A 26,672-nucleotide genomic window follows, 5' to 3' on the forward strand; every position below is an offset into this window, starting at 1 on the left:
ATTTAGCTTTTTTTTTTTTCAAAAGAAAGTCATAAATCTTAAATACTCAGTGGTTGTTCCACTAAAAAGTAAGGAAGAGAAAACAAGTTGTAAGGGTAAGCGATTTGCTTAATGTCATTCTCTAAGAACTATACATTTTGAAACAACTAAAAAGTTACTCAATACTAAACTCACATAATTTTCAAGGCACAACATTCAAACCTTTACCCTCCATGTGATCCTCAACAGTCAACTAGAGTAGCCACACCATCCCCTTTTTGTAAAGAACAAAGCAGTGGTCCAAGGGAAAAATGTGGTCTGAACTCAGTCAGTTGTTGAAAGACGATGTCTCTCGTCCATTTCCTGTGAGAACTTGAATGGACCAAGAAGCAGACTAAGATGCAGTCACTCCCTGGTGGCCCTACAGAGAGCCTGGTTGAGGATATTTCTGGATGCACAAGAAGATGACGCACCTGCTGTAGTGCTAATGAAGAACGTGTATTGTAGAGCCAGGTTGCCACATATTCAAATGAGTTTTGTTATATTGGAATATGAGTAATAATATTCAACTTTTATATCATACTGAATTTAAGAGGTGCTTTTTTCATTCTATGTAAAGCCAAGGCATGGTGTTTGTATGAGTTCTGATGACTAAGGAAAGGGCAAGGTATGTCATTTTCTCTGCCATAGTCTTCCTTTCTACTCAGCTGTTCCGAACAGAGATGAGGCTTGGTCATGGCTCACAACAGACCATTGAGAGTAGATGAGATAATTGTGCTAAGTTTATACCAAATGGGATTCATTGACACAAGAATTTAATGGCAAATAAATTTGATTGGCTTTATCTTCCCCATCACCCAGTAGCATTTAAGGTCTTCTTTCTCCCAACACTAGGTTCCTTTACATATTCTGTGAGTAAATTCTTTCTTTGTAACATTATCTTTTTAAGTCAGTGTCTAATGTGAAGTAGAATTATAGTGCTCAAACTAAACCAATGTTTATGAAAGCCATTACAAATAGTTTAGTTAAAAGAATTTTTAAATTGATGTTTAGTGGGTGGCACATCGTGACAGAAAGTGAAATACATTTGAATATTTCAGTGTGAGAATAGCAAAACTGACCTTTTTTCCTGTTTTTTTTGGTTTGTTTTTGCTTTTTGTTTTTTAATTAAAGATACTTTCCCTAGTCAGGCAAACTCCCATTAATCCTTCAGGTTTTAGTTTACGTGTTATTTCCTTCATGAAGCCTTGTTCGGCCAGCTAAATCCAAATTAAATCAATTATGATCCCTCATAACAAACTGGATTTTTCACTGAAAGATTGTAATTATTTATTTTGGGGATTGTGTTCAGATGGGCTCTCTGTGCGGGAAGAGATTGTGTTTTCTCTTCTCTCTAACCCTAGCACATAGGTATATGGCTAGCCCAAGGAGGGTACTCAGTGTATGTACTTACTGTATAATAAACAAATGAATATCTGAATGAGATGAGAGTAAATAGACATGAATTACATGCAGCTACACACAGAAAAGATTATTGGTGTGTTAAGTGAAATTTGGGAGTAACACATATTTTTTTAATTTAAAAAAATGTTCATTGAAAGTAATTTGGTAAATTTGGAAAACTGAAAAGGAGAATCACCTATTATTCTATCACTCAGAGGTAACCATAAGTAAAATATACATTTATTTATTCCAGTATTTTTTCCTCTTCCTATGTGCCTCTCTTTAACAGAGTAAAGAAAAGTTATATGTGTGTTTTTGTTCACATCTGTGTGCACGTGTATATCTGTAAATATGTATATGTGTGTGTGTGTAATCGTGTGTGTGTATGTATATGTGTCTGCATGTGTTTATGTGTGTGTTTTAAGACTTCTCAGAGTAACTAATGTTACCACCTGTATCAGAATGGAGGGATTAATTTCATTTGGGTATATAATCAGTTTTGAAGTTACTGTCCTCAAATATATGTGCTTGAAATTTCTCCTGAAAAATTCCTCCAAAATTTGCTTATCTAATTCTCACTGAAGATGATAAAATAGCTATCTTTTTTATTTAGGAGATTAAATGGACTTGGTCACATATATGTTACAACATATTTATTAACATAAGTTATAGCATATATTTTTAAAGTATATATTGATATACATTAGTTATACATATATGTATATGTATATATATTTTTTTTTAATTAAAAAAATTGTTTTGGCTTTTTCATGCCTGAGAAAGTCATCCTATTACCTTCACACACACTTGGACACAGACTTATTGGGGCACATTTTTTGTCTGGAAATGTGGTTAAATGCTCAAGTATTTGACATTCAAGAGGAGAAATCTGAGGTTAGCACTGAAGAGAAGTCGGAGGCCATCTTAGTATGTGTTCCTTTGTGGGCAGCTTGTTCATTCTTTTCTGGTGCCTCATAGTATATTTTCTTTATCCTGTTAATCCAAAAAACAAAACCAAAAAAAAAAAACAACCCCAAATTATCTTTATGATGAGCATTTGCAGTTACATACTCATGTACATTGACTCTTTCTATTTATGGAAAAATTCTTCAATTATTCCGATTATTCAGTTAAATCTGATTTCTTCCTCGAGAACAGTCTTTTTGTTCAGTTTTCTATTCTCTGACCTCCATACTCTCTGTACACCTCTAAGTTTTTACTTAATGGCACTTATCTGGTTTTCTGAAATGTGAATTCCTTTTTTGTTCTCCAGTGTAGGTTTTAATTTTGCCACTATGTATTTAGTTTTCTTGCCATCCTTATTTACCTTACTCATCTTTCTTTTTACTCATTAATTTAGCTTGATTTCTCCTTTTAGCTGTTGGCTCCTATTTTATAGGATCAGTGTCTTTTGACATTTGAGGATCTCAAAAAGTTTCTAAAATCTTATTTTTGTTCCTATAGTAAATCAAATTCACTGATCTAAGTAGTATGAACGATGTTTCCTTTACAGTTTCTGTAGCATATTCTCGTAGGCCCAGTTTTTGTTTTTTTGTTTATTTTCTTCTGCTCACTCAATCTTTTAAAAAAAAATATTTTTTTGAAGTATAGTTGATTTACAATTTGGTGTTAATTTCTGCTGTAGAGCACAGTGATTCAGATATGTACTTTCCGACTTTCGTTTCATTATAGTTTATTATCAGATATTGAATGTAGTTTTCTGTGCTATACAGTAGGACCTTGTTGTTTATCTATTTTATGTATAGTAGTTTGTACCTACTAATCCCAAACTCCTAATTTATCCCTCCCCCCACATTTCCCTTTTGGTAATCATAAGTTTGTTTTCTATGTCTGTGAGTCTCTTTCTGTTTTGTAAATAAGTTCATTTCTATCATTTTTTAGATTCCACATATAAGTGATATCATAAGATATTTGTCTTTGTCTGACTTACTTCAGTTAGTATGATAATCTCTAGGTCTATCCATGTTGCTGAAAATGGCATTTCATTCTTTTTTATGGCTGAGTAATATTCCATTGTGCATATATACACTACATCTTCTTTCTCCATTCATCTGTTGATGGACGTTTAGGTTGCTGCCATGTCTTTGCTGTTGTAAATAGTGCTGCTATGAACATTGGGGTGCATATATCTTTTGGAATTAAAGTTTTATGCAGATATATGCCCAGGAGTGGGATTGCTGGATTGTATGGTAACTCTATTTTTAGTTTTTTGAGGAACCTCCATACTGTTTGCTATAGGGGCTTCACCAATTTACATTCCCACCAATAGTGTAGGAGAGTTCCCTTTTCTCCACACCCTCTCCAGCATTTATTATTTGTAGACCTTTTGTTGATGGCCATTCTGACTGGTGTGAGGTGATAGATACCTCATTGTAGTTTTGATTTGCATTTCTCTAATAATTAGTGATGTTGAGCATCTTTTCATGTGCTTTTTGGCCATCTGGTGTGTCTTCTCTGGAGAAATGTCTGTTTAGATCTTCCACTCATTTTTTGATTTTGTTGTTTGTCTTTTTGATATTGAGCTGCATGAGCTGTTTGCATATTTTGGAGGTTAATCCCTTGTTGGTCACTTCATTTACCAATATTTTATCCCATTCTGTGGTTTATCTTGTCGTTCAGTTTATGGTTTCCTTTGCTGTGCTCACTCATTCTTGAAAGCTGGAATGTAGAGTGATCTTTCCAGATATTTGCCAGTAAATACGTAGTGAATTGTGTTTGACTTCACTTTTTGCCAACTTACATACTGGATGAATCTCCTCGGTTATACAGTTGAATGGCAACACTTAATCTAATTCCCAGGTTCTAACAGACTTTCATATAGTGTTAGTTGGAAGCCCTAGGATGGAATTTCTTCCACCCACTTCCTTTTTACCTGCTGATACGATGATTTACATACACAAACAAATCTAAGCCTTAGAAAATGCTCCTTACGTACTCAGAGGCACAATTTAGCAAGTTTTAAACAATTATTTTTGGATATTTCACTTGCCTGCTGGACAAATCAAGTTTCATACATAATTAAAAATTGTACTATCTGGAGGGAACTTACCTCAACATAATAAAGGCCATATATGACAAACCCACAGTCAACATCGTTCTCAGTGGTGAAAAACTGAAACCATTTCCTCTAAGATCAGGAACAAGACAAGGTTGTCCACTCCCACCACTGTCATTCAACATAGTTTTGGAAGTTTTAGCCACAGCGATCAGCGAAGAAAAAGAAATAAAAGGAATACAAATTGGAAAAGAAGAAGTGAAGCTGTTGCTGTTTGCAGATGATATGATACTATACATAGAGAATCCTAAATATGCTACCAGAAAACTACTAGAGCTAATCAATGATTAGTAAAGTAGCAGGATACAAAATTAATGCACAGAAATCTCTTGCATTCTTATACGCTAATGATGAAAAAATCTGAAAGAGAAATTAAGGAAACACTCCCATTTACCACTGCAACAAAAAGAATAAAATACCTAGGAATAAACCTACCTAAGGAGACAAAAGACCTGTATGCAGAAAACTATAAGACACTGATGAAAGAAATTAAAGTTGATACAAACAGATGGAGAGATATACCATGTTCTTGGATTCGAAGAATCAACATTGTGAAAATGACTCTACTACCCAAAGCAATCTACAGATTCAGTGCAATCCCTGTGAAACTACCAATGGCATTTTTCACAGAAATAGAACAAAAAATTTCACAATCTGTATGGAAACACAAAAGACCCCGAATAGCCAAAGCAATCTTGAGAAGGAAAAACGGAGCTGGAGGAATCAGGCTCCCGGACTTCAGACTATACTACAGAGCTACAGTAATCAAGGCACTATGGTACTGGCACAAAAACAGAAATATAGATCAATGGAACAGGATAGAAAGCCCAGAGATAAACCCACACACATATGGTCACCTTATTTTTGATAAAGGAGGCAAGAATATACAATGGAGAAAAGACAGCCTCTTCAATAAGTGGTGCTGGGAAAACTGGACAGCTACATGTAAAAGAATGAAATTAGAACACTCCCCAACACCATACACAAAAATAAACTCAAAATGGATTAAAGGCCTAAATGTAAGTCCAGACACTATTAAACCCTTAGAGGAAAACATAGGCAGAACGCTCTATGATGTAAATCACAGCAAGATCCTTTTTGACCCACCTTCTAGAGAAATGGAAATAAAAACAAAAATAAACAAATGGGACCTAATGAAACTTAAAAGCTTTTGCACAGCAAAGGAAACCATAAACGAGACGAAAAGACAACCCTCAGAATGGGAGAAAATATTTGCAAACAAAGCAACTGACAAAGGATTAATCTCCAAAGTTTACAAACAGCTCATGCAGCTCGACATCAAAAAAACAAACAACCCAATCCAAAAATGGGCAGAAGACCTAAATAGACGTTTCTCCAAAGAAGATATACAGATCGCCAACAAACACATGAAAGGATACTCAACATCACTGATCATTAGAGAAATGCAAATCAAAACTACAATGAGGTATCACCTCACACCAGTCAGAATGGCCATCATCAGAAATCTACAAACGATAAATGCTGGAGAGGGTGTGGAGAAAAGGGAACCCTCTTGCACTGTTGGTGGGAATGTAAATTGATACAGCCTCTATGGAGAACAGTATGGAGGTGCCTTAAAAAACTAAAAATAGAACTACCATACGACCCAGCAATCCCACTACTGGGCATATACCCTGAGAAAACCATAATTCAAAAAGAGTCATGTACCACAGTGTTCATTGCAGCTCTATTTACAATAGCCAGGACATGGAAGCAACCTAAGTGTTCATCGGCAGATGAATGGATAAAGAAGATGTGGCACATATATGCAATGGAATATTACTCAGCCATAAAAAGAAACGAAATTGAGTTATTTGTAGTGAGGTGGATTGACCTAGAGTCTGTCATACAGAGTGAAGTAAGTCAGAAAGAGAAAAACAAATATCATATGCTAACACATATATATGGAATCAAAAAAAAATGTTATGAAGAACCTAGGGGCAGGACAGGAATAAAGACGCAGACGTAGAGAATGGACCTGAGGACACGGGGAAGGGTAAGGGTAAGCTGGGATGAAGTGAGAGAGTGATATGGACATATATACACTACCAAATGTAAAATCGATAGCTAGTGGGAAGCAGCCGCATAGCACAGGGAGATCAGCTCGGTGCTTTGTGACCACCTAGAGGGGTGGGATAGGGAGGATGGGAGGGAGACACAAGAGGGAGGAGATATGGGGATGTATGTATATGTATAGCTGATTCACTTTGTTATAAAGCAGAAACTAACACACCTTTGTAAAGCAATTATACTCCAATAAAGATGTTTAAAAAAATTTTTGTACTGTCTGGTACTTTAAGTGTTCCTGTTAAAAGATATTATAACAAATAATTCAGGTATTAGAATGTAAAGAGTATAGTAGAAATAGAAAAAAACTAGGCAGGATAAACCTTATGGATAGATTAGAATGATGGATAGAAAGTATAACAGCTGCTGTGGGTATGACTTAGAGGTTATTAGAAATGACCCTTACTTCAAAATAGCTCCATGTATCCATTTTAGTAATTCTACCAATTGCAAGCCATTTTTTAAAGATTTTTTTTTTTATTTTTAAAAGGTCATCTTTGACCTCCCAGCCCCGTATTTTTGTTTCTTCCTTACCATACAGAGTCTTAAAAAAACATGTCATAAAAGTATATTCGTAAGTACCTCACCTTTACTGCTAGATCATAAGTTAAATGTAATAAAATGAAGTTGTTGGTACCTGGATCATTGTGAGCGTTCAATGACTGTTTACTGAACCTGCGTCTTTTAGGAAAGATATTATGTTATATATATTTGTGTTGTGCTTGGTTCAGTTCTTTGGCCCTGAAAAGTGTTTAATATGTGTTGTTGAGCAAATCCTTAGGAAGGTGTGAAACCTCAGGCATTAACCAGAAAAGCAATGTGAAGTTGAATGTTAAGAACTTGTGATCAGGATTAGGAGTTCTAGGTCTAAAGATTCTAGACTCAACTTTCCTAATAGACCAAGGTGGACTCAGCCTCGCAGTCATATAAGATTGGGCATAAACCTGAAGATATGAATGGTTTCTATGACTAAATAATGACTTAACTACACGCAGTGATTAAGGAAAGGGAAAGATGCTGCACTTTGCGCTTCCTCATTTAATAAAACTGAAAGCCAGAGAAAGCACAAAGTCCAAGCTTATCTAAAAAAAAAATCAAAAAATTTTAACAGTTTTTTTTGGTAGAAAATAAACTACTAGAGTTTAAAATTCAGGTAAAGCCTTTATGTTAAGACTCCTTTGTGTATTTTCTTAAAACCTAATTTTAACTCTTGTCCCATTGATTGAGAGAGATTGATCCATTGGCTTATGTTGTAAGTGGCAACCAGTGGGGCAGAAAGGGTCAAAGAAAAGTAGAATTCCATATGAATCCCGAAGAGAAGAGCAGGCTTGTTTCTCACCCTAGAAGTTTTTGTTACTGGAAAAAAAGGAAAAAAGAGAGAGGAAAAGAATGGAGATGAAGGATGAGGTTAAGTCTCACCTTGCAGTCTACCTGTTAACACCTCTTTGCTAGGTCATTAAGATGAGTAAGTGGAGGTTTGGGGTTCCAGACTTTATTTATTTTCTCTTAAATTCAAATGTCTCTCCAAGAGTTCCTGGACTTTGTATTATAATCTCCAGATACTTGACAATAAATTTCAGCTACCATAACCTGTTTAATAATTTTTTTTTTTTGACGGTGGCTTATGGAGAAAATTTTGTTAAAAGAGGAATGGTTAATGTGGAGGTGAAGTTAGATATGTCAAGAGATGAAATAGTGAAAAAAATAAGCAACTTAATGATTAGAATCTCTACTTTTAAAGAATATGTTTTCAAAATGAGGGAAATACTGTATTTTATGTTTTCATGTTAATCCTTAATATATCCTTTATGCAGTGCAAAACTGGTTGAAAATATGTTAAACAGTTCCTGTTATGTAGTAGCAACTCATAAATAAATACTTGATATATCTGAACTGTGGAGACATGTCTTATATATCATTGTAGTTTTTTAAAATAAATTTATTTATTTATTTTTGGCTGCATTGGGTTTTTGTTGCTGTGCGTGGGCTTTCTCTAGTTGCGGCGAGCAGGGGCTACTCTTCGTTGCGGTGCGTGGTCTTCTCATTGCGGTGGCTTCTTGTTGTGGAGCACGGGCTCTAGGCGTGCGGGCTTCAGTATTTGTGGCACACAGGCTTCAGTAGTTGTGGCTCATGGGCTTTAGAGCGCAGGCTCAGTAGTTGTGGCTCACGGGCTTAGTTGCTCCGCGGCATGTGGGATCTTCCTGGACCAGGGTTTGAACCCATGTCCCCTGCATTGGCAGGCGGATTCTTAACCACTGCGCAACCAGGGAAGTCCCTATCATTGTATTTTTAATGTCACTTTTTATGCCTGCTTCCTTTTTTTTTCCTGCCTTGCCTCTTGTCTCCCTTTTGAGTTTATTTAAAAATATTTATTCATCTCTTTTTTATGCAAAATGCCATGTAGAAATATAATGAGTAAAATAAATGCCTGTATTAGAGGCACTTGCCAGTTGGAAAATAAGGCACATAAAATAAAAGGTAGAACATTAAAGAAATAAGGCTATAAAATCTTCAGTAGTCCAATGAGGTCCACCAAGTAGGTTCATCAAGGAGGTCTTTATAATGGAGATATCTGACTTAGTTCTTGCATCAATCCATTGATTTATATTTTTCATTCATTTATTAAAAGTACTTTTGAGGATCTACTATATTCCAAGCATGGTTTACAGACACGAAAAGTTCAGAGGTAAACAATACAACTCTAGTCTGTGTTTTCATAGATCTGACCAGATAGTAAAGAAAATATACAATTAACAATTAATTAATTAATTAATACAATTAATTAATTAATATTATATAACAGTTACAGAATTGTGCTAAATGTTCCGAGGAAGACCTAGAAGAACTAGTCGAGCATATAGTAGGAGATCTAATTTAGAGATCCCAGGGCATGCTTTACTGAGGAAGTGACATTAAAACAATTTTGAAGAATGAATAGGTATAAGCCAAATGAAGGCTAGAGTTATGGGGGCAGGAAGCAAGAATTTTTGGCATAAATGGGATAGCATGTATGACGATCCTAAGGCTGGTATGATTTTGAGTCTTTTGAGGACTGGAAGGTAAACCTTTGTGGGAGAAATAGAGATCAAGTGAGGGAAGAGCATGAGATGAAGCTGGAGAGGTGGGGAAGGGCCTATCTATGCTGCCTTGAGAAATTTTAACCTCATCTGTGAAGTCACCAAAGGGTTTAAGCAAAGGTAGCTACTGTTAAATGCCAAATAGAATAGAGTGAAAGTCAGATAGCCAGTTACAAGGCTATCTCAGGAGTTCAGATGAAAGATAATAGTACCTTGGATTTTGTATGGTTTTGGCATTGGAGTTAAGAAGAGAGTGATTCAGTATGTATCTTCCAGGGAAAATAGACAATACGTGTTGGTTCATTGGAGAGGGAGTGTCAAGAGGACTGTAAGATTTCTTCTGTGAGCAATGGTGGATTATGATATCCTTTACTGAAATGAGGAACAGCGTGTGAAGTTTAAGATTATGAGCTCAAATCTATGATAGTCTCACTTTATGAAAACAAATGCAGATTTTGGAGGGGCAATTTAGAGAAGTGTGCAAGTGTACCGCTCAGAAGGGAGATCAGCACTGAAGATGAAAATTTGAGAGTTAGGGGCACAAGGAGGGATTTTGAAGCCATTGTGTCTTAAGAATCGATGTTACGCATCAAGAGGGTATCATGCTGAGAGAAACACGTCAGACAGAGAAAGACAAATACCCTATAATCTAAAATCTATATGTTTAGATCTGGAATCTAAGAAACAAAACAAAATGAAAACAGACTCAAATGTGTAGTTGCCAGAGGGAAGGGGGTTGGAGAGTTGGGCCAAATAGGTGAAGGGGATTAAGAGGTACAAACCTCCAGTTATAAATAAGCCACAGGGGTGTAATACACAGCATAAAGGATATGGTCAAAAATATTGTAATAACTTTGTATGGGGACAGATGGTTACTAGACTTACTGTGGTGATCATTTTGTAATGTATGCAAATGTCAAATCACTATGTAGTACACCTTAAACTAACATAATATTGTATGTCAGCTATATTTCAATTAATAGAAAAGAGTGGATGTTATTTGGGCCAGCAAAATGATATTTTTTCCTGGACATAATTTTTGCCACATGGTTCCAAATACACATGTCATTCTGCTGCATGATTTTAATACAGTCAGGGACAAGTATTTTCCCCTCTTGAGTAACAGGGACAAGTATTTTCCCCTCTTGAGTAACATTCCTCTAACACAATAATATAAGGGAGAATAAAATGCATTAATTGAACCTACTTTATAACACTAATTGCTTGTATAGTATCAGTTCTTGAATAGATATTTAGAAATTTCTTATGATGGATTCTTCTGCCCTCACTCCATGCCCCCAGAGAATGTATTTTGATGGTAATTTATTGGAATATTTGATTGGTTAAATAATTTCTTATGTCAGGCAATTTTGTAAATAACATGTTTCCCCCCCCCCCCCAAGGAATCCGGTTAAGGGTGGAAACCTTTTTATAGTAATTATTATCTAATTTGTTGCTTTAAAGAGCCCTACTTTATATATCCCTAATCGTTCATTTCATCAAATGTTTATAAAATCTTCCCCATCAAAGGGTCTAACTGAAATATGAAATGAGTTAACTCATGATAATTTAAAAGCAGAGTTTGTTAAGTATCTATGTGATCTCTACTAAAGGTATTGCAGCTGACTTACTCATTTTTTAAAAGAAACACTTCAGTGTTCCACAATCTATATTACAGATTTTATTTTATTATAAAATAAGAAGAAACTCTTTCTGCATAACTTTGAAGAAATTGATAAGCAGAATAGGCAAGCAGTTGGAAACTCTTCCAGTTTATTACAGATGTAACATGATCTAAAGTAAGGCTAGAATTACTCTTGAAATAAATTCACAATTTAAAGAGTCAGCTCATTTTGTGGCTTCACTGATAAAATTGAAACCTCTACTGAATTGAATTATCTGTCTAAAAATGCTTCATAATGATTTAAGATACTGGTAAAATTACAGTATTTTTTTACACCTGAAGTTTCTTAAGTATCACCATCTTTATTACTTTACTACTGAGTAAGCTAGGGTCTGAGTACTGATTAATCCATGAGTTGACTTCTTTGCATATATATCCAGATCCATAGAACTAAATAGCTCTATGTGCTTCCTGGGAATTTGTGGATATGTATTATTTCTCTATTTGTAAATTTATTTGGAAAAGAATGCCTTTTTTGGAGTAATCATATTGTCATGTAACTTGTATCATTCCTTTGTATCATTACTCATCTTGTGCTGTGTTTTCTTTGTCCTGAAGGAATTGCCTATGATCCTCTGATGCTGAAACACCAGTGCATTTGTGGCAATTCCACCACCCACCCTGAGCATGCTGGACGCATACAGAGCATCTGGTCACGGCTGCAAGAAACTGGGTTGCTAAATAAATGTGAGGTAATCCTGAATTGGCCACACTCTTTTACTTACTTAAATAAATCATGTAAAGAGGCCAGTATTCAACTGGGTAGGTGTAGAAAAATGTTAACTCTGTAGTACAAACACCATGATTGATGAACCATCGTAGACATTAGTAGCATAGAACTTATAACCTGACACTGGGCTGGGCACACAGTGGGTGCTCAGTCTATGTTGATGGACTGAGCAGCTGCCTGATGTATGTGCTATTACTGCAGCGTTTTTCTGTACACACGGTAGTATTCTAGGTATCATTTATTGAGTTAATTTTCTGAGAAACTCTTTGCAAACTGTTAAGTGCTAAGTAGTTGTTATTTCTTGTTATAAGCGATACTCTGAACTGACGTATATGCCGATTTTGCCTCATGGAAATGAATAGTTTTAAAAGATTAACTGTCTTCTTACGAAGAAAAGTCACTTCTTTTTATTGATGTTTAGATTCATTTCTGTAGATTCTTGGTGAGTCTCATTTTTTATTTAGAAAAATTTGTTTCTTTAGGCTTTCAAAAGTTAAAAGTAAAAATGTTATCAGGTCAAAAAGACTCCCATTGTCAAATCTGCAGAATATATAACAACGAGCAGTTGTTTGATTTAGTTGCTGTAAATGTCCAAAGTTGCTTAAGATCCAGTAACAGTCTATATTTGAGTCTAAAACTTTTTTAAAAGAAAAATATCCCCCATGTGTTTTCTTACATTACCTTAACATTTATTGATCAAAAGCACTTTTTCTTGGGTCTATATTCTGTTCCAGATGTGTTCTAGGGACTAGAATTATGGAATTTCACAAGACAAACATGGTCCCTATTCTTAGAGACTGATAATTTAACATGTTGCAGAACATATTTGGTTCTGTTATCCTTCTTTATAGAGCAATGAAGGGAATCTAACTAGTTCTTACCAGTTTGGGAAAAAAGTAAACGGATAATACTGATATTTTGACCATAGTTAAGTCAGAAGGAAACTAATACATTGAAACCATATTAAATTCACTATACTTTGATAAAATAAAGACAATCTTTTGTGACTACTTTTGAGTTAATTGAGTTAACTGATTTTGACAATCGAAAATGTAGTCAATAAAATTCTATTCAAAGCCAATTTACTTTAAAGTGAACCTGTAAAATATTTCAGTTGAAATAGAGGTGCCAAAGCAGACAGACTGTTTCTTAGAGTCAAGTGCACTTGCCACTATTTGATAGCAGGAGTTAATTCAGTCTGATCTTTCTTCTCTGCAAAGTACTAAAAATAACTGACTTTTGAAGATGCAAACTCATTCATTCATTCATTGTGTTCATTTCTAAGGATAAATTATTTTCTTTATTGATTTTCTCTTTTGAAGGTGAACTATCTCTCTCATCTTACAGGGGAATTAAACGGTTATTTTCTTTACATCGAAATATAGATAATGTCGATGGGTCATTCAGCAGTTGGGGTTGTGAATGAATACGTCAGAGCAGTGTATACAGACTTAGTTTCAGAAGTTTTATTATGTGTTGATAATAGAATTATCAAATGTTTTTCATATGTAGAGTTCTGCTTTTGATTAAATGTATCCTTTACCTAGAAACCCCAAAGTGAAGGAATTTCAGCTAGATTTATTTCTCTGGTTCTTTGCTGAGTGAAAGTCTATTATTCATATCTTGCCAGTAGCATCCATATTATATGGCAGAAGGCTTTCATATTCTTTGGTAAATTTTAGAGTTATCTTCAAGGTTTCCATGTTTTTGATAATGCAGTTTGGAAGCCAAACCACTCTATTGTCTGCACAATCCTATATGGAGTCGGTAAAGTAAACCATCAAGGAGACTTACTTGTGGTAGACTAGCCTTAACGGATATTTATTCAGGAGAATGTTCCTGTCTCACCTTCGCATCTACTGTAGATGTTTTCTAGCTTGGCTATCTCTCTTTACTTTTGCAAGCTGAGGCATTGCTGTTTACATTTTTTCACTTTCAAGTCTTTGTTATATCCTGAAGCCCTGCCCCAACTGCTCCAAATTAGCAGTGCCTGATCACAGCCTCAAATGCATTGTTAGTTTGTGATATCCCTTAAATCTGTTACCTGAAGGAACACTATTTATGAAAGGAGCAAAGTGCAGAAGTAAATGGAATGTAACATGGTTCACACTGGTCTTAAAATTTAAAAGTCTATTATCCCTTTGTGATCAGTCTTCTTTTTCAGTTCCTGGTACATCACATTATTTTAGTCGTGTATTGTTTGAAACCATGAAATTCAGTTTATACAGCAGCACTGCTGATGTGACATCAGACCCAGGATGAAATGTTAGAAGAACAGTGGGCACCCCACAGTTGAGTGAGAATGAGTGAGTCTATTCCAGTCCAGTCAGCAAATATGAGTCTCTCTAGCAAACAGTCACACAATTAACAAATAACGCACTTGAAAGCCCAGATTGGCAGATCGGCTCTTAATGAAGACCAATCACAAAAGTCTGATCCAAAACTTTAAAAATGCAAACAGAACACTCTTTTTCCTAACATAGTTTAAGAGCAGTTCAGCAGGTGTTTGCTTTCCTAAGTGATGGAATTGTTGCCCATATTATTTATTTGCTCCTGTGTTATCAAAACATCTATGACTTATGCTGACCTAATCCAAAACATGGCATAGAATTTCACTGGGACAGGAGGTAAGGAGTCTCAATTCTGCTGGCGTACAGAGAAAAAAATACTTTCCTCAGCCAATGGAGTAGTCAATGTTGCAATTAAACAATGATTATGATAGAAAAGATGGCAATTTTAAAACATTAAAAGGGCTTCTTTGTTTTTAAACAATAGTCTGATCCACAAATCAAACTTATGTATCGTTTCAATTCATTTATCAATGTAGAAAATTAATCAAAATGGATTCCTTCAAAGGTTATTGTTCAGTGTTAGAGTTGACCTTAGTCCTGCCATTAATTATCTGTGTACTTTTGTCAAATCATTTAACCTTAGTGATCTTTGGTTTTCCCATATGTAAGCTGAGGGTGTTAAGCAGGATATTTGCTAGGATCTTTCAGCTCTAAGATCATATGAAATTAGATGCCTAAGAAGTTAATTTGGAGCATAACACTGTCTTTGGTTAAGAGTAGACAAAATTTTTAGGATGTTTTCGTAAACATATTGCTTTTAGTTTGTAAGCTATAGTGTAAATTGGCTGTGATTACAGTCCTGATTGGCAGCCAGAGAAAACATTAGTCCTTATTATATTAGATTACAGTGGTTACCTGGGTTAACTTCTTTTGGCATGACGTGGCACTGATTTAAAAAAATTGAAGTAGTTAATAGTCCCTCATGCCAACACCATTTAATTGTTTCCCCTATTGAATCATTCACACTGAGTTTAGTGATTCTGTTGGGAGTAAAAAGCAAAACCAGCAGCTTTCTTGTCACCATAAGAAATGGATCTGGAGGGGTCATTTGGTGTCCTCTTTGGGAATAAGCTCTTGGATTAGGTAGCCAGGTTTCTGAAGTGTGTGTGCCCCTGAAGAAAAAGATGTGCTCTTCTGTGCTTAAAAAATTGCAGAGGTTGACCCATCATCTGTTAGAAATGCACTTGGCAGTTGTTTTTCCAGAAGTGCTCATGACTCTCGGCCCCACCAAGCCACCCACAGACATTTGCTTGCTCTCACATTTGTTTTGAGAATAATAACATTTTATAATGCTTTTGTTGGATTACACATTATATGGAATTTGCATTGCCTCTTTGTGACTAATATTGAATAACTTTGTTTCCCGTAATTCATAAGTAAAAACCATAAGCAACATACTGGTGCTGAAATGTTTAACTCCTTTATTCAAGTGCCAACACAAAGTAATTACAAAACAATTCTGGGACACAGAACCAAGCTACTGTTGCCCCTTCTGGGCCTTCTCAGCCATTCCAATGAAAAAAGTGGAGAGCAGGTTTAGTGTAAAATCTTAAGATGCCAAGGAGCTCAGGGATAGGGTCCCCAGCACACTTTCCTGCACACACAAGTGATTTTTAAAATACCTTTTGTAAATCTAAATGAGGAAATATAGTACTCTTTTGAGAAACTCAATTTTGAAGTGTGCAAGTTTTCTGACTTGAAGGTTACAAAGTACTAAATATTGCAAGTTAATGGAAATTCAATTAAACATTTGTTTTATGGACTAATCTAACTAGATGGCAGCACATAACAGCTTACTGTTTTGTTTAGTTTGCAAAAAACTTGTGTGTGTGTGCTTGTGTCTTAGAATCTAACCAGAAAGCAATAAGAAACTCAAACAGGGAATCTTGTGAATTGTCTCTAAAGGATATGGCAGTTATGGAAAGAAGTACAAATGATCTAGATGTGATGAGTAAACCAAGGTGTCATTATTCTGAGAGAAATTTGTATAACCCAGTAGAGTGGACCCTGGCAGATAAATAACATTAAAAATACCCGTACAGCCCATAATCAGAATTAAGATGATTTGGAATTTTTTGTTTTGATTTTGATTTCTGCAAAAAAAAAAAAAAAAAAGGAAGAATTAATGTGGAAAACAACCAATAAAAGGAAGTAAAACAGGCTGCCCTTCTGAGTCGGTTTGGAAAGTGATACAGGATTTTTTTTTTTTTAAACAGCAGCATTAAAACTTATTAGCAAAAAAATGACTAGTTATATGGATTTGAACTATCTGAAAGTTGTTGTGCTAAAGTAACAAAATATTTATTGTGACAAATTTGTTTCATACGTGATTATTATTAAAAAAATGCTTCAACCCAAATCAGTAAAATGTTCATTACAATGTTTAAAAAAATAATTGCAACATAGGAGATTCAGTTGCATAAAAATTGTGAAAATTGAGCCAGTTACACTGAGGCATAACATTTTTTTCTTACTTTCTGATGAGCATGATGGTTTGAAATGAGTGGACATAAAACTGGAAAAAAAATACATAGTACATACGCTTTTTACCACCCAGACATTTGTTACTGAATAGACTTGCTGTTTTCTGAAGTACTTTTGAAATTATTCTATGCCCTGAAATATTTGTAAATAAATTGTAATGACTGAATCAAGCAGTATTACATGCAAGTAGATGGCACTTGTCATTTTGAAGATCAGATAAACTTGTTTTTTTTTTTTACTCTCCAACCTTCTCTCTGCCAACCATTTATTTTAACTATTCCATAGTCCCAAATGTTGGTTAGTACAGGGTCAGTATCTTGGATTCACTTATGAGCAGGAAGAATGGACAGCTCTCTCTAACATGTGGTTCTTGACCTAGGTTGCCCATTAAAATCTACTGGGTGGTTGTCAGTTTCTAGATGCCTAGGTTGTAACCAGACAAAGTTAACCAGGAGCTCTGAAGGTATGACCCAGGCATTAATACCTTTTAAACTTCTGCAGCTGATTCCAAGGCTCACCAATGTTAAAAATCAACAGAAACTCAATTTCTTAACATAAGCTTAATGAGGTAGAGACAAAGAGGTGAATGGAGTCAAATATTTGGAGATGGGAGAGTAACAAAAGTAAACATTTACCTGAGAAACAAAGGTGGTATTAACTCAGAAGCTTCATGCAAAATTTAATTTTAAATTGGGAAAAATGTTCTTTATTTTGAAGTTGTCATGGGATAGGAAAATGAGTTCTAAAAAATTCTCTTATTTTTCAAATATAATTAAGCATTTTTAAAAAATGGGCTTCAAGGAAAACCTAGCATCTTTTTGAAAACCTTCATAGTGAGATCTCCTCTCTTGCTTCAACCATGGTAATTTATCATTTCAGTTATGATATTTGCTTGCCCAAGGCAAATCTATAAATCAAAATAAGGGATATTTTATTGAGTGTTGTGTATAAGGTAATTTCACATAGCCATTTTAGGGCTTACCATTTTCACTTACCATTCTAGGGCTAAAAGTAATTTGGTTAAATCTCCTTATGTTTATAGATGAAGAAACAAAGCTCCAGAAAGTTACCTCACAGCAGGCTATGGGCACGTTAAGGACATGTGACAGTCAGAACCCACAACTCAGGGCTCCTGACTTGCAATTCACTTTCTTTTCATATGACTGACAGAAAGGACCAAGAGCTTGTTGGACTGCCTGCTGGCTTAGTAGCCGCCTTCCTTCTTTCATTCCCCTTTCCTTATAAGAAAGACTCTTGAGGAGAACAGGTTATTAGATGATGAGGGGTCTATGGAAGGAGAGAATGCAGTGCGGGGAGGGTATAGAAACTATCTTCTTTGTAACATTTAAAGAAGCAGTTGGTTGTAGCGTTTGAAAACTCCAGTTGGTAAGCTTGGGCATGAGCAATGAGACCAGATTTTTTGTGTTTGTTTAAGAGAGGAAAGAGTATCGACAATAATGAATAGGTGTGAACTGATTCGTTAAATATTGAGAATGGGATTTGTAACAGAGGGTAACTTTGACAGTCATAAGTCGTTTATGATTCTTTACTTTAACTCTGTAAGTCTGCAGCCCTGCAGATCTTTGTAGAAAAAAATAAAAACGCATCCCTATATTTAGGGACACTGGATGAAATATTTTCAGAAAATGAGATATTTCAGTGGAAATTCTTGCCTAATATGTCACCACTTTGAAAATGATTAAAGAAAATGGGGTCTCCCCCAGCAGAGGCAGGTACTTTGACTTGTCAAATTTAAGTTGGACATTTTCTCTTAGTTTGGAACTGCCACAAAATAAGCCCTTTCATGTCCTCAATAATACCAAACCAATGCAATCCATCTGTTCTGCTAAATTATTTCTAGTTCCCTAACCAAAGGCACTGCTTTTTCATGCATTTTATCATGATTTTATGCCCTTTATTATATTTTACAAAAGGTTCTGATTCCTCCAGGGCCAATGAGAACTGATTAGGACACTGGCCTCAATCCAGGCTTTGAACAGAGGAGGGGAAGGAATAGAACTATTTCCTTTTTTCCCTGCTCCTTGGCAGAAAAAAATATGAATCTATACCGTGTGTGTGCTCTGTGTGTGGGTAAGCTGCATTTTATCCTGTCACAGTATGACTTTGTAGATCATGTTCAGAACATTCCTTCTATAATCAGGTTGCATTAACAGGCTTTAATTCAGAACGACTACTTCTTTCGGAAAAAACCAGGGTGTGTTGTGATACTCAATGATACGGTCATTTTGAACAACTTTAGTCAAACTTCAAACGTAAATGTATACTGTTTGGGGCTCTGATCTAATAAATAAGATCATATTCCTCGGGTGCTTAGCACAGCGTAGGCGCTCAGGGCACATGAGTTCCTTTCCTGTTTTCAAGGAAGAAACTACTTGAGGGCAAGTCACAGAGAATGGAAATAGAATAATGAATACCTCCTACATGGCAGCGTTCCTTTACTGAGAAATTGAAAGAAGAGCTATAAGCTTTCTTCCTTAGACTTATACTGGCAAGTTACTTAAGACCTATATTTGGATCTCAAGTGAGAAATACCCAGGTGGAGACCCATGCCGTCCTTTGTAGGCATTGAGTGTCCAGATATACTCAGAATTCTCAAAAATTCTTTTGGTCAGAATCATAGATGACTTTAGCTAGGCATCCTGCAGGCTAAATGTCTCTGAGAACGGAAATCAGTATCTCCCTAAATTACAGTTATCAGAGCACTTTATCCTATTTTGTGACTCACTGTGCTCTTGACCTTTGGCTCAAAAGCGCATCATGAGAGAAAATTGAAGGAATAAAGGGTACACAGGAAATAGAAAAGATGGGAAGGGATTAAACGGAACTATCTATATTTAAGCATAAACACATAACTTAATAAATTACTGATGATGATACCAGAAAATGAAAACGGTTGGAGACCTCAATTTGAGAGGAAAAGTAGAATGTTACAAATTTAAGACATCTGATAATAGTGAGGCAGAACGAACTACTGGAGATCCTCCGTGTTAAGAAAGAAGGAGAGCTGGTGCTGTTTCAGAATTTTTAGCTTAGACATCCACCGAGTTCCCACAGCAGTGCCTCTTGGAGGTATAAATCTCAGAGCATGCTTTCTCCAGGTCCTTTCTCCAGGTAGAAACATTTTTTCATATTGAACTGGTTTTCACTGCCCTCTTTCTGTAGAAACATGTACACCCTTGTTTGTGGGTCTTGTTCTCCAGCGGCCTTAAACGCAGAAAGTGATTGTTAAGAATTAGTGCTTATATTTAGCGTAAATATTTTTGTAAAGAAACATATTCTATAATAATAAAAAGAGCCATTGTAAAATACTTCCTGGGAATCAAAAAGAAGTGGGGTTGGGGGCGAAGAAATCAAAGGAAATACTTGTATACTTTGTTACATTTTAGTAGTGAGGGGGAGGACTTGGGTATACTAAAAAGGAATACTCTTAGAATAAGTGAAAGCTAAATAGGCTGGGCCAGATGCTCTATCCTTACTGTTAGTTAACTGATATTACACAAGGTAATGACTGAGATTCAGCAGGTGTTCTCTTAAGATTTATCAGTTCTTGAGCTACTGTCAATAATTGAATCTTGTTAGCAGATTATTTTTCAAATGTGTGATTGAACATTCAGCCTGAATACTAGTGGGATTGTGGGAGAATGAGAAAGGAGTTAGGACAAGCATGGAATGTATGCTATGTAAATATATATGACTAGTTTGTGAAAACATAAAGATATATTTATTACTAATGGTGTTTAATGTTACACCAGAGGCAAAAATTCAGTGTAGAGCTGAAAAATATCTTTATAGAAAAGGAGAAAGGGAAAAAATGATGGAGCTTTATGATAGTAGTCCAAACATGGGTCTGATAGTTAGCTACAGAGCTGGCATTGCTTAAGATAAAGATGTTTCACTGTATCAGCGTATAAGATGTTAGTGGCTATGGATTTCATCGACTCATAGAAGTGAGAGCTGGAAGCCCTGTTATTTCATGGTGTTCACTATTCTGCCAGACTAGGACCGGCTGCCACAGTCTGGTTTCCGGCGTGCTGCTCATTTCAACATTAGATGACTCAGACCATGGAGTTACTACTACTTATCTTGGGGGATTTTCCACCAGCTGAAATCTCCCAGTTAAAATGTTTCCCTTTAATAGTGACTTAGAACTTTCTCTTTCTCATTACGTGTCATTCTGTTTCTTTGGTTGTTCTGGTCTTCTATAAATGTCTCCAAATTTAATGTTTACCAGCAAGCCATCTAGGTCAATAACATGTTTGTTTATTGATCAGAGCAGTGGCTGACCAGATGGCCATCATAAATTTGCCCTAGTCTTCAGCATTACCTACCTGGTTTAATTTTAACATTCAACACCTACCTGGGAATAATTTCTCTAAAGCATATTTTTATTTTTCAGGAAATGTAAATGAGGTGTCAAACACAGGGAACTTCAGTGCCATCACAAAGAAATTCCATAAGCATTTGTTTATTCAGCACATAATGGCACAGTGTCAAGAAGTTTCTGTTTTACATCACTCCTGTTACCTTCTTCTTACCCCTTGGGTCCCTCACCATTCCTTTCTCACTGTGACATGATGATTTATTTTCAGTGACAAGCACCTCTACCCAGTAAAGCTCTAGGAAGTGTCAGTGTATCGAGGTTCTCCCTGCCTGCCCCCTCAGGGAACCACACAGCAGCAGCCGTATCACCTTAAACCAGGGAGATTGAGCGTGGAATTGTCTTGGTCCTGAGAGGTGTCATTGTCACCTTATGTTTCCACGTCAACTGGTAATTCATGGTCAGGAACATGAAAGGACAGGATTCCCTGAACAGATTCTCTCTGAATTTTACTGTAGTTCTCTGCTAATATATTACCTTACAAGTGTCTTGTTGTGATAGATATTTTAAGTAAAATATTAATACGGTTTGGGTAATTTTAGGAAAGCACAGCAATTTTTAAAATGAGGCTAATTAACTTCATACACCAGCACGTTTATTGGGCTCAAAGATGTGCCCCCTGAGAAATGTGACCAGGAAGAACACTTTGTCCATTGACTGACTGAGATTTAATTTATGTACAGTTTTGTCTATGTTGAAGGACCATTCTTTGTTAGCTGAAGTGAAAGTTTCTGCCTAGCATGGGTGTAAAAATATTGACTGAGTCTATAGAGTGTCTCACACTGTTTCTGATTAAACAGCAGTTATTGTTTTTGCTTAATTTCCATTCTGCCACAGACTAATGCTTATATAAAATACATTAAAAATGAGATACTGCAATAGTGAAATAAAAATTGAAGGCATACAAGACTATATTTGATTCAACAGACATAAAAATACTCTGTCAGATTACTATAAAAGTTTCTAAATATTTATTCTCAAGCTTTATGCAGACCTCATCACAGACCATTCATAAACACTTCCTGAACTGTTACCGATCCCAGTGTTACATATTTTGAGTGACATTGGTCTAGATGAACACTGTTGTGAGGTGCACACACATGATGTGATCAGCATATGGGTAATAATCAAATACATTAAAATGTATTGGTATTTACTTATGTACTTTAAGAAACAATAAGGAATTTGTTTCAACAAGTTCTTTGGGTGAGTGTAAAGTAAGGGTTGAATTTACTTGTTAGCTAAGCAATAGCTCTTGTTTGTTTTTAAGTTGGTACTTTTACAAAGGAGTTAACTATTAATTATTATTAATTTTTAATTAATTATTATTAACTTTTTTGTTTGATGCTTTACATAATTATTTTATTTCATTTGTTCCTCACAGTAATACTATAAGGTAGACGTTATCTTCTTTTTTTTAATAAATTAATTTTTACTGGAGTATAGTTGCTTTACAATGTGTTCTACTGTTCAGCAAAATGAATCAGCCATTCGTATACATATATCCCCTCCCTTTTGGACTTCCTTCCCATTCAGGTCACCACAGTGCATTAAGTAGAGTTCCCTGTGCTACACAGTATGTTCTCATTAGTTATCTATTTTATACATAGTATCAATAGTGTATATGTGTCAATCCCAATCTTTTTTATAGATTTTTTCTTTATGCCAAAGAAGAATATGCTTAATGTCAATTGCCCACTTAGGCATAAGCAATCCATTGCATCTGAACCTTGCATACACTTATTTTTCAAATATTATTATGGTACCTTGTTAATGCAAATCCATGTCACCCTCCTACATGATGAAACTCCGACCATTATTAATCATCTTAAATGTGACTTGGGGTCTTATTTTCTCCTAAATGTTGTCAGTGAAGTACTGTAGGTTTCTGCTGTTTTCTTTCAGCGAATTCAAGGTCGAAAAGCCAGCCTGGAGGAAATACAGCTTGTTCATTCTGAACATCACTCACTGTTGTATGGCACCAACCCCCTGGATGGACAGAAGCTGGACCCCAGGACACTACTAGGTCTGTATGGGCCTCCATTCTACTGAGAACAGCACATTCCAGCACTATCATTAGTCAGTGCTGCTGTCAGTTCAAAATACTTGGCAAGCAGTGAGACAAAAAATCAGCTTTTCCAACAGCACTTCTCTGTGGAATGAGTCGTTTACAACAGAAGCCAATGTAGATTAAGAAAATCCTACATTAGAAAAAATGACACTGCAAGTTTCATGATGTTTACTTTTATTTGAATAGCATTTGTTCACTGTGTTTTAGCTGACAGGAATAAATGCACTGTGGAGTTTGCTTGCTTACATTTTTAAACTAAAAAATAGTTTTCACGTTCTTTTTGCAAATTTATTTTCACCTTTCACATTTATTTTGTGTCTTTCAGTTCTTTTTTCTATGACCTTAACAGACAAAGGGCATAATACAACTTATTTTAAGTGAAAACTCCTTACTGCTACACCTAGAACACTGTATTTTATAGTAAGATTGCATTTTAAATCTTAATGTAGTCTATGTAATGCATGTTTTAATTATGGAATTAAATAGTAGTTGACAGAAGTAGAAAACTAATAAACATAATCTGTAAGTTATGATTTTTCAAAACTTTATTATCAGAATTTAAAATCAAATTTATGTTTCACAGTTTTATATAGACTTTATATGAGTGATAGAAACAACAGATTTTGAAGAAAGTTCATGACAAAACCTTATTTTAACTGAAACAATCTATTAATTATGTTTATTCATAAACTTTTACAATGGAATAACAATACATGACATGGCAGTGTATGACAAAAAGATCATGTTTTAAGTTTTTTAGCTAAAAAGGCATTTGAGGACTTTTTCTTGTCCCTTTCTTTCAAATAAACCTATTGTGTCAGTTCCAAATTATTGGACTCTTTCACGCAATTCAGTATTATTTCAAAATGATTTTATATTAACTGGTCCTAAACAATTCAAAAGCAAGTGTATGATATGTAGTAGGCAGGCATCTTGGAAAGCAATTATAAGGGGAAATTAACAGTTACCAATTATAATGCTAAATATCTGCCCTTTTAAAACAAGTGGCAGGCATCCCTAAATTTATGAAGTAAAGGTATATGGTTGAGTGTGTGTGTGTGTGTGTGTGTGTGTGTGTGTGTACATGCAGGGTAGGGAGAAATTGACAGAAAGGGGAACACAGAAAAATTACTCAATTTTTAGAAAGCATATTATGAAAATTTGATGATGAAAATCAATTTGTATAGTAGAATTAAAGTTATATATGGACTTCCCTGATGGCGCAGTGGTTAAGAATCCACTTGCCAATGCAGGGGACACGGGTTCAAGCCCTGGTCTGGGAAGATCCCACATGCCACGGAGCAACTAAGCCCGTGCACCACAATTATTGAGCCTGTGCTCTAGAGCCCGTGCTCTGCAACAAGAGAAGCCACCACACTGAGAAGCCCACACACTGCAATGAAGAGTAGCCCCCACTCACCGCAACTAGAGAAAGCACACACGCGGCAACAAAGACCCAATGCAGCCAATAAATAAATAAAATAAATTTATTTTAAAAATAATAAAATAAAATAAATATTTAAATTTCTTTAAAAAAAGAATTAAAGTTATATAGTAACATAAAGGACAGTGAGTCAGTCTAAACATGTATAATCTGTGTGTTTTTTTCTTCTTTCTGTTGAAGGAATCCATCTCTGCACATGCAGATCTTTACATAAAGTACTTCTTTTGCTGTGGATACTGTCATAAATGTCCTTATTTTAACATGAATTAATAATCCCACCCAGTTTACCAAAATGATGAAGTAAACCAAACAATAACTTTCGTGGTCTTCTGCAGTCGAAATACTGATGCATTTTAAAGATAGGAAGCTATGTCCATTTTGATTATTGTTAATTTAGTTAAGAGAAAACAAGTAGAAAACCTTCCCTATTTCTTTTCTTTTCTGTATTTTTAAACTAGGTCTCAAACTATTATTCAACCTAAGCATAGGACTAGGTACTTTGGATTTAGTTAGGATAAATTTACACGTAGGTGTTTAGATGTTCCAAGACCACCATTATTCCACATTTTAAGAGAAAGGACATATTTGTAAAAGAAATGAAATTTAAACTCTGGCAACTTTGAACTGTTTTACTTATGAAACATGGCAATACCACTTTTTTTAAAATGAAATTTGACACTTTTGAGAAAAACTGATTTTCTCAAAACACACATATCATTTAAAGATTTGATTATTTAGAAATGAATTCTAATACATAATTTAGAACTTGGACAGAGGTCCTTTTCAAATATGTATGCAATGAAAACACCAAGTACCAATTATTTAATTTTTACAGTTTTAATCCAAATGGCCATTTATCTCATTAGTTTTGAATATTTAATGTGAGATAAAATTCATACAATTGATGATTTTAGAGTTAACTTTAGATACATATGTGGAGTTCCATAGGCACCTCTCAGGGATCAGTGTAACGATGTCAGCCTTGAGTGCAAGCTACAGGAGTAAAGGTAACCAAGGATGTTGCATTGCTAGGTCTTGATATCGAGCACTAAATTCAACTTTGATGATGATGCTGAACTGTATCAGTTTCTGTCATGAATCCAGAAACTTGGCCGATTTTCCTCAATTCAGGGTCTCAGTTAAAAATCCCATTCTTTTAAAAGTTTAAGTTTTCATAATTTTTTGTTCTTTGTGAAATTTGAATTCTTGTGGCTTGTTTTTTTATCTAAAAGACCAGATTGAAGCTCCCATGTATGAATGTGTAGAAATTCATAGCCACCAAGATATTTTCTCCCTCTTTATCCCTTTCTTTTTCTCCCACACATCCTCTTCTTCATCTGATCCCTCCCAACACAGATGGTGAGGGAGGGTTTGTCAATTGCACACACACAGTCAATTGAAATTTACTCAATTCTATGAATTCTCTGAATTTAATTGATACTACTACTTTTGATAGTTATGTTCTGGAATTAGGAGGAAGGATTTAAACAAAAGTTCGTTATGACCGGACCCATCAGTCTTCGTATGTTGAAAGACATCTATAGCTTATAAAATAATTAGATTTGAAAATGGGCAGCATTTATCTCTTTAAATACTCTAGACCCTGTAAGGTGACACTTTTAAAACATTCTCTTCAGTCATTTCTGGTGAGAGGTTTTCCTTAGCATTAATATTCCTGTCATTCTTACTGCCAGTTTTCGTTATCTTGTGGCTAGCCAGAGCTCAGTCCATGGGTGAGGCAATATAACATTATTAAAAAATAAATTGAGTCAATTCAGTGAAATAAACATTTTTTGCATACTACTAAATTTAAATTATTGATTAATTTGGTTGTTTAATATTATTT

At 35.2% G+C, this 26,672-nt stretch overlaps 1 protein-coding gene across 1 annotated transcript in view; it reads left to right on the forward strand.

Annotated features, from left to right (window-relative positions):
• HDAC9 (histone deacetylase 9) overlaps positions 1–26,672 on the forward strand; it is a 998,074-nt gene that overhangs the window by 678,470 nt on the left and 292,932 nt on the right. Inside the window, exons 15-16 of the mRNA XM_059933969.1 lie at positions 11,906–12,039; positions 23,217–23,337. Of these exons, the coding sequence (XP_059789952.1) occupies positions 11,906–12,039; positions 23,217–23,337 (255 nt within the window). The remainder of the gene's footprint in view (positions 1–11,905; positions 12,040–23,216; positions 23,338–26,672) is intronic.

Source organism: Balaenoptera ricei, chromosome 9 (assembly GCF_028023285.1).
Source record: "Balaenoptera ricei isolate mBalRic1 chromosome 9, mBalRic1.hap2, whole genome shotgun sequence".
Lineage (NCBI taxonomy): Eukaryota > Metazoa > Chordata > Mammalia > Artiodactyla > Balaenopteridae > Balaenoptera > Balaenoptera ricei.